Source organism: Poecilia latipinna, unplaced genomic scaffold (assembly GCF_001443285.1).
Source record: "Poecilia latipinna isolate Pla-1442-1.1 unplaced genomic scaffold, P_latipinna-1.0 Scaffold636, whole genome shotgun sequence".
NCBI classification, from domain to species: domain Eukaryota; kingdom Metazoa; phylum Chordata; class Actinopteri; order Cyprinodontiformes; family Poeciliidae; genus Poecilia; species Poecilia latipinna.
Window position 1 is genome coordinate 158,560 of NW_015113252.1, and position 9,569 is coordinate 168,128.

At 37.9% G+C, this 9,569-nt stretch overlaps 1 protein-coding gene across 1 annotated transcript; it reads right to left on the reverse strand.

Annotated features, from left to right (window-relative positions):
* Positions 1-3,558: 3,558 nt before the first annotated feature.
* On the reverse strand, positions 3,559-5,955 carry LOC106954191 (Rieske domain-containing protein). Its single transcript, XM_015043493.1, has 3 exons — positions 5,559-5,955; positions 4,630-4,745; positions 3,559-4,101 (listed from the first exon to the last, which is right to left on the reverse strand). The coding sequence occupies exons 1-3, from the start codon at positions 5,746-5,748 to the stop codon at positions 4,003-4,005; spliced, it is 405 nt and encodes a 134-aa protein (XP_014898979.1). The 5' UTR covers positions 5,749-5,955; the 3' UTR covers positions 3,559-4,002.
* Positions 5,956-9,569: the final 3,614 nt, after the last annotated feature.

The window sequence follows — 9,569 nt, forward strand, 5'->3', positions numbered from 1 at the left end:
GTATTTTATGTATTTATATTCATGTCAAGAACGCAATACTTTTCAGAAGCACCTTTCGCTGCAGTTTCAACCGCAGAACCTTTGCTTTATGTATCAGTCAGCTTAATGCAGAGAGGACTATAAGTTTTCTCATTCTTATTAGTTAAATCTTGTCTTATTTTAAGCTTATTGAGTTTAGATGGGGAGCATCTGTGAATATCAGGAGTCAGAACTTATCATTTTATAGAGAGACCAGATGTTTTAGAGCACACAACTAACAGCTGAGATATGAGCAAATTATTCCACCTTAGCTGTGTAACTCTGCAGCTCCTCCAGAGGTACAATGGGCCTTTTAGTTATTTATCTGATTAAAGCTCTTCTCTGTGGAGTTGTGTCAACCTTGGTATTGCACATATTTATCCATGACCTTCCTACTGTGCTCCTTAATCTTCATAATATCTTTTTCTTCATATCTGTTCTCCAGGTAACCTCCAGGGTCTTTACAGAACAGCCGTAGTTTTAGTTTTGGTTGAGTTACAAACAGGTTGACTCCATCAATGGGGTGACCCCTGAAGGCAACTGGTTGCTACCAGTTTATTTAGGGGTATCAGGGCGCCACCTTTCTGATTTTTATTTGTAAAACATTAAAATATACAACATGTACCTCTGATTTTAAAATGATGTACTGCTTTGTGCTGTTCACTTACACGACATCCTCAGTAAACATATTGAAGTTTTTGGCAAAACGTGAAAAACTGAGAGGGGTGTGAATACTTTTGGAAGACATTGCAAATAAAAGGGATAGTTACTGGAACATTATGCATGAAGTCTGTGAAGTGACAACTTCTGCCCCATAAAACAGAAATAATCTAATAGAATAGAAATAATCTGTTAGAAGTAGATTATTTCTTTTGTGATGAATACAGTAAAATGTGCAAAGCCCTCATGAATTGGTCAGACACAAATATATTCAAAGATGCAGACAGAGATCAACATGAGCATCCCTCAAACACAAAGTGTCCTGTTTTCAAAGGTGCCGAGCGTTTGAAACGTACTGAGCTGATATTTGGAAAACAAACAAACTGCAGTTTATCTTCAGCACACCCATAAAACAAATCTGGACAAACATCAAGTACTTTAGCAAGCATTTCATTCCTGAGAATTGCATGCAAAGCACAATGAAACAAAAAGTGCATTTCTCTTTCAGTTTCATGTTTTAGTCACACAGAGAACATCTTCAGACCTCCTCAGGGACTCAGTGAAATCATGCAGTTTCTTTATTAAAATTTAGGTTTGTAATTTTGGTTTGCGTAAAGTGTCACTAACCCATTTATACTTGCAAGTTTCAAAATAAAATAATTCAATTCGTTCGACGTTACACCTCTCAGTGCAGCGCCAGTTTGGGGTTGTTTCTAGGTGGAAATGGTGCTCCATTTCCACCTAGGAAATGGAGCAAAGCTCTACACACAATATTTATTGTATGTTTATATATAATAACATAAAGAATTCACTAAATGGGACACATGAAAAAGCCCTTTTACCTTCGGAATGTAAGTTCAACATGTGGAGCTGCGGAAACCATTCCTGCATCACTGTGAGCCAAGTTTACTTTGACTTCCATACCCATGCTGAACGGCTACATCCCTGGAGCTCATTTCCCTCCAGGTGATGACTTACAGCACGGAAGGCTGACACCTCTGGTGCACAGAACAGATATTTTTAGCTAGGAGAATAATTATTGTCATAAAGTTGCACAACAGGGAGCACAGTGGGGAGGAAAAGCAGAGTGTTGAGACATGCTGTCACTGACACCTTTATGACTGGGCTCTGCATTTGCCAGAAAATTGAGCTGAAAGAAAATATACTGACCGATGGCGCTCACAGCTAACGAATAAAGAACACACATTGGCATTGGTGGGCACAAACAAAAAAAAAAAAAAAAAAAAAAGGTTTCTATGAGCCCACGGTGCATTTCAGGCCACGAACCTCCAAACTGGTCTTCTTAAATCATACTGGGTCAATAAAATAAAAGCCTGCCTGTACCAAAGCCAGGAATGGAGGGATATACATATATACTGTATAATATGTATACATGCTAATAGCCCACAAATTAAACAGCCACTCGTTGCACCATTTTCATTGCTTCTTTTGTTGGGCCACAAATTGTCAAGAAACAACACTGTTTGCATTGTGAGATGAGCAGAATAAGTGTTTATACGTGCTCCAGTCCACATAACTCAACAGTGAGTCTAACAGTTTCAGACCACATGTAAAGTTTGTTGATGAAAGGAAGACAATTTTGGGTTTAATGAGACCATTGTGGGGATGTTAGACACTTTAGATAATGTTACATAAGTGTTGAGGGAGAAGATTAAGCTTAATTCATTACTACTTGATCACACATAAAGCCAGTTTCTTTTATTTTCTTTTTTTTTAAATAAAGAACATTGCAATGTCTTATCAGGATGACATAGTTTTAGATCTTAACAAAAGGAAATAGCAAACCGTGATGTAACTCCTTGACTTTTGTTTGTGGTTTGAATAAGCGAAAAAGTTCTTCATAAGAAGTTATTACCAGCTTGACCTCACCAAGCAGCATCAGAGGTCACACAAACATCTGGGGAAGTTTTCATGAGATAACTGATCAAATAAGAAATAAAAACTATTTAAACCACATAATTCTAAAAAAATAAAATAAAATAAAATACACAAAGTCAGCTGGAGGTGTCGCCCCCTGGTGTGCATGAGAAGAATTCAGATTAATACTTTATTAATAGTTTAAATTTAAATATATTAAAAATCAATGACTTACAGTCTAAATGAGCAAATATTGCAAAAACCTTTAATAAATCTGACATAAATGGAAATGCTTCACTGGAGTCTGTATTGACGGCAATGTTGAACTGATAGACACGATCAATTGTCAACTCAAAGAGATTAAAACAAAACATTTTCATATTTTTTTGCTGCTTTTGAAAACTTGTACAATTAATGTGTGTTTATTTATTATGAGAAACACTTTTGTCTCAAAGAAAATCTAAATTTTGAATCTTTTTCACATTTTGCCACATTACAAGCTGCACGTTTTTCTGGGAAAAAAACAAACAAACAATGTCAGACAAGGCAGTATGACACTTTGCAATTGAAAGAAGAGGGTAGAAGATTTTAATTTATAAAAAAAATAAAAAAATAAAAATCTGAGAAGTACGAAAAGCGCTTGCACTAAATACGTCTTGGTCAATGTGCTCAGTAGAACCACCTTTTATGAATCTAAAAGTATTTTTCTATGTCTCTCTAACAGGTTTACACATCTACAAACATTTTTAACCACTCTTTGCAAAACAGCTTGAGCCTTACTCAGACTGAATGCAGTGACGGTGAGCAGCATTTTGTCCAATCTTGCCACAGATTCTCAATTTGAACTTGAAAAGTATCCCCCCGCCCACCACATCATGACGCTTCCACCACTATTTTCACAGTGTGAAGGTGAACAGTGTGTTCAAAGTCCTGTGCAGTGTAGTTTTCAGCTGGTGGCACAATTTTACCACACTTCAGGGTCACCAATACAAACACACTGGAGACGTTTCAGAGTTTTATTGACAAGAACTAATATTGAAAACAAATCCTCTTTTTTTTTTCTGACACCTCACAATTTGTTCTGTCAGATAAAGTCTTAATTAAATACATGAAGTTTGTGGGGATAGACAAACAGGATATGAATACTTTTGCAAAGAAATGTATTTCTTGTATTTGCCTTTTCTCCATTGAGAAAAACATAAAGTTCACAACTCTTCATCTTAACAGCTTGTGTTGAACTCTGAACTTTGCCTGGTATACAGTGCCAACAAGAAAAACAACTTCACGATGTCATGTCCTCTTCGGACGGTCTCCTTAGTCCTGAGCTCTCAGCAAAGTAAAAACAACTCTTAGAACAACAGAGATAAGGCTCTGGAATGTTTTCGGATGACTTGTGCTTGTGGAAAAAGTCTTAAAAATAGGATGAACCAGCTGCGCTGAGATAACTCAGTTTTTCGGATTTGCTGGAAAAGGCCTGAGGGAGAGATGACTTGCGTGCTTCACGTACACGTCGCCGTCCACCAGCTTTACTTCATAAACTTGTTGCTGTGAAAATGAAACCACAAGACGAAAAGCCATAAGTGCTCGAAAAATGACAAACAGCAGTGGAAAACAATTATATCTTAATGTGTGCAACTGATGTCATCTGTGAAAAACCAGACAATACTGACAAAAAAACACAACGTGCCATCATATCTAAAGTTTTGCTTTACCCAAATTGGATACAATTTATTGAAAACCATTACTTTGCACTGGTGTTGCTGCCATTTTAATTAAATTTAGTTAGTTGCAAATGAAGGGATTAAATCTTATGCATTGATTGCAAAATTATTTCTTTTGTCTGCTGCTGCAACGAAGAAATTTCCCAAGCTGGGATTAATAAAAATAATAAAACATTTATTGTACCCAGTGATATTTTATTATTACACAATGTGTGTCAAATTCATACTTTTTGCTTGCACATAAGACATTATTTGCTCATATAATCATTTTATATGGAGATTTAAGCACATGGATCGAATAAGGACACAACTAATAAGGCTTTTTTTTTTTTTTTTTTACTGCATCACTGACCTCTAATAATGTCCCAGACTTCCCAGTTCTGAGATCATAGCCGTAGTCATGCCAGGGGCAGAAGACCTGCAGGACTCCATCAGCCTCCTCAATGTCCCCCTCACACAGAGGACCCCCTGAGGTTAGTGCAGCAAGCAGATAAAGTTACTATGGTGGAGAATTTATGTTAAAAACACAGGTGGATAACGAAGTGTGGGTTTCCACGAGAAGCGCACTCAGAAAAAAATAAAAAATAAAAAAATAAATAAAAAATATCAACGCCTCCACCCCCTTCCCCTCTGCTACTTCTGTTTGGTGAGTTTAAGTTGATGACATCACAAGAATCAAGGTGGATAACATTAAAGGAGATTATAGCTTTGGACAAACTTTGAGTCATTTGAGCTCCATTCCCCCTCATCCTGGTTTCTAATCCCAGAACCACCTTCATGCATTTCATGATTGTCAAATGTTCCTGAATAATTGCTGTGCTCTGAAACACTGCTCAGGAGTGTTGTAAGACTAAGACCTTCTTTTTGCCTCCAAATGGTTGTTTCTGACATATTCCCATTCCTCACATAACATGAGACAGATTCTCTGTCTCTTACTGTCAGGACATCGTGACAGTTTTAACAAAATTGTAAAAACAAAACAACAACAACAACAAAAAATATTTTTATAAAAGCTACCTTCATAGTTTTAATCTAGTGTGTCTTATCTAAATTATTCTTCTTTCGAGAAAAGGTGAAGGTGACAATTGGTAATTTCTGAGAACCAGACGGCAGGGGGCAAAATTTTTTTTTTTTTTTTCCATCTATCCTTCTAGTCTTGCATATTCCCATGAATTTGCAAAAGAAACAATCGCCACACATGTCAACATGGGCTGCATTCCTCATACATTCAGCGAACCGCCGCTTTCCTTCAAACCAGGCAGAAATTAAATGTGTTTTTACCGGAGTGTGCACAGCGGGCGTCCATGGCAAAAAACTGTCCCCTGACATAAAAGAGGCAGACATCACTGTCGCGGCCGAGAGGGGAGTACATTACACGGCAGGGCTTCTTGGAAAGCTCCGAGGCTGGGCCTATAAGTCTCCATGAAGCGCCCGTCGTGTTCCCTTCATCATCCTCCGAGCCAGAAGCCATAAATAACCGCGGGGTTAGATGGTTTTGTAATTTGCGCAGCTACAGCCTCGTTTTTTTCTCACGGGTGCGCACGGTGTTCTTGCTGTTCGCTCCATGTAAATATTCCATATTTAACCACCAGACTGTCACAGCGCTCATCCAGCAAGTAGCTACTGCAATCTGTGTCCGCCGAGCTGCTGCTGCTGGCTGCGGACAACCACAACCTACCGACATAGAGCGGGACTACATAGACATAGACATATATATATATATATATATATATATATATATATATATATATATATATATATATATATATATATATATATATATATATATATATATATAATCTCCAGATCCTTCCTGTTCTTTGATTGGGGTCAGTCTGTTTCTAACAATACAGCCACATTGTGTATTGTGCGGCACTTTGTTGGTGGGCTGTTGAGTTAATTAAAGACAGATTCTGACCAGATTCCAAAGTTGTGTGGTAAATGTGGAGCATAGCTTTTCATGTTCTCTATAACTACTTGAAAATAAATCCTCAATTATTAGACACAGAGCTCAAAACTGTTCTTTCATGGAGGCTAGGCAGCAGTAGTTGGTTGCTTTCAATTTCTTTAGCTAAAGTAACTGGAGTTATTGATAATTATTTAAATCATTTATTTAGTTTTTTTTTTTTTTTTTTTTTTTTTACAAATTCCACCTGAACTATTTGATGTATTTTGTGGTATTTTAGTGGGACGCTATCAAATTAGAGATTATACAGTAGGCAAAATGTTTGTCAACTGTTTAATTTATGCTCCTGCAATAATCTTCAGGAATATATGGTGCAATTAACTTTAGCACCAATATAATCCTGACTCTTTCTGTTCCATATAAACAGAGACAGAGCTGAATTTGTGCAGAAGGAAATCTATTTAAAAAAAAAAGAAAGAAAATAAACCGCATTAATAGTGATATACTGTGATTAGGCAATAGATTATGATCACTGACAAGTACAGTGAATTGCACTGATTATTTCTTCATCATGGAACATCACAACACATTCATCAGAAGGGCATTGTGGAAGGAACATGGCCGACCAATGCTCATGGATATGAGTAGCATAGCCTGGCCATAAGTATTGGCATGTGAGGGAAAAGTGTCAGAATAAACACTGTATTGGAACATGTTGTGTATGGGACAGCCAGGGCACTCATGCTTGTCCACTGCAGAAAGTGCATACTGCAATAATTTATTGTTCCATATAATCCAGTTGAATCAGGTCATTAATTTTTGGTCACTAGATTGAAGTTTGGGAAGAAGCATAGACAGTGTTATGGTTTGAGGAATGTTTCACTGTGAAAACTGGTGTCCTAAAGTCCATGTGAATGATGCAGACCATGCATGCTCTTTCACGAAAACAGCATTACTGGCTGTGGTTTTCTTCAGCCGCGATAATCCGACAAACCAAAACTGGGACAGTAACAGCTTTTGGAGCGCTGTAGCACATTTGGGAGTTTGAATTAGCTTCCAAGTTTTCCCAGATCTCAATCGCCGTTGGTATGTGCCGGGCAAACGAGTCTGATCCACCGAGCCCACACCTCACAACTTACGGGATTTAAAGGATCTGTTGCTAACATCTCGGTGCCAGATACCACAGCACACCTTGAAAGGTCAAGTGAAGTTCTTGCCTCAGTGGATCAGCTCTGTTTAGAAATCAAAATGGGTCCAATAAACGTTTAGGCAGGTGGTTATAATGTTATGTCTCATATGTGTATGTCGTTTTTTTTTTTTGTTTTTTTTTGTCTCATCCGTTGTTTCTACGGCTTTATTAAATGTGAAATAATGAAACAGGACGTTCCGCCTCTGAGTAATGAAAGGTAGTGTCTAGACTGGGGTGATCTACAACAGAGGCAGCTTGTTCTGCTCTGTGACTTTGAAAAACTGAGTCATGTAAGAGTGCAGTCTGAGCACAGAGAACTACAACACTTTGAGAATCCCCTGCAGGCAGGGGGAGAAAAAAAAAAGAATGTTTCTGTAACTTGTCAGAAGCTGGATCTCTACAAAAGTAAACGAGATGAAAACAGAAGGCCAAAGTAAAGAAATCTAAGCTAGTTGACCAGGTTCTTAATCATGTTTTGTCCCACACAGACAAAGTTCCACTTGTGAACTTTATGGCGTCGCAGTTAAAGTAGCTTAACTCTGACATTCTGAGTAATGATGTTTTGATATTTCTTTTTGCCCCTCGAGCTATGAGAAATTACTACCTTTGAACACAAGAAACTGCAATGTATGAAGGTGTAAGTCACTGATGTTCTGAACATCGTTCTACAACAAATCCTGGTAAAACGTCTGTGGAAATAAAGTAAAACACAGAAGAAAAAAAAAATCTAATAGTGGAAATCAGCTGGGGGTTTTTCCCCCCACCTTTTTTTTATGACAGGTAGGCTTTGCTGATGTCACCTCCTGCTGTTCAGTGGCGTTAGACTGGAGAATAACCAGAGGTGTTTGTTACCNGCTANGCTCCAAGCAGTAAGTGTGTCAGTAATATACGATGAAGTGGGATTTGTGCTAGTGGCACTGACATCTTTGCTTTTCTTTGCGTTGCGTGTTCGAGTTGACGTGAAGGTTTTCAGTTGTAATGCTCTCCTAAAGATTTGGGATTTTCTGGAGTGAAAGAAAAAAAAAAGAAAACAACCCACAGAAATAAAAATAATGCATTGTGGAAAATCTGAATCAGCAGTCTGGAGGGAATTGATAAACAAAGCTGCAGACAGTGAAAAGTAACTGGAATGATTATAGGAGCGCTGCAGTGTCCATAAATTTCTTTGACTTCTCATTCTCGCACTCTGGCCACTGGACAGTGCAACTCTTTGCGTGGGACAAAATATGGTGTGAAGAAAACGTGGCATAGAAAAGATATTAGGCTGAAAATAGAGCCAAAACTCATCCATCATTTGCTTCATCTTGTCCACAACCAAGGTGCTCTCAAATGGCTCCTACTACATCTGGAAGAACAGTTCTCTGGTCAGTATGGTTTTTATTACCGAGGCGAATAGTTGGGCCGAGCTCAAAAAACAGTTCCTACTTGCATTTCCACTTGTTCTATTACAGCTTGTCATTCACAGACAGGATCACAATATGATTTACAGGAATTTTAATTAGTTTATACTGCAGGTTCATCCTGATGAATTGACAAAATCATTTAAAATGTAATTTATTTCTATAGTTCAAATAAAAAAAGACTTTCTCCTATAATGTTTTATATGGAATCAGTACTGTCTGAGTTAAATATTGCACGTGTTTATTTCTGTTTAGTGTGTGCATTTATTCGTAATACCTTGTAGGGACCATTTTCCTGACACATACTATGTTGTGGGAACCCACTGTTCTGTTTTTGGGTCAGGGTTTAGATTTAGGACTAAAGTGTGAATTGAGTTTTGGTTAGTCTTAGGGTTAGATATGTTATGGATAGGGTTAGGATAAGGGTAAGGTTTAGGCTGTAGAAATAAGTGGAAGTTAATGGAAAGTCCCCACAAAGATAGCCATGCAAACATGTGTGTGTGTGTGTGTGTGTGTGTGGTGGATATGTGTGCTAATTTGTCATCTGGAATTAAAAGGAAGTTATAATGTTGAGACGGGCATAAACCTTGCAGCGCTCAGCACCCAAGAACACCAGGGATACGTAGCCGCGTTTAACGGAGTGAACGGAAAATGTGCGTAACGATAAAGGTGCACAAGCAACGTAATCACAACCTACAAGGGATTATGAAGCAAAGCCAATTCAAGGAGATGCACAAGATTTACAAACTTACACTGAATGCAGGTTTTTACCTGCATTCAGTGGAAAGCTTTTGGAG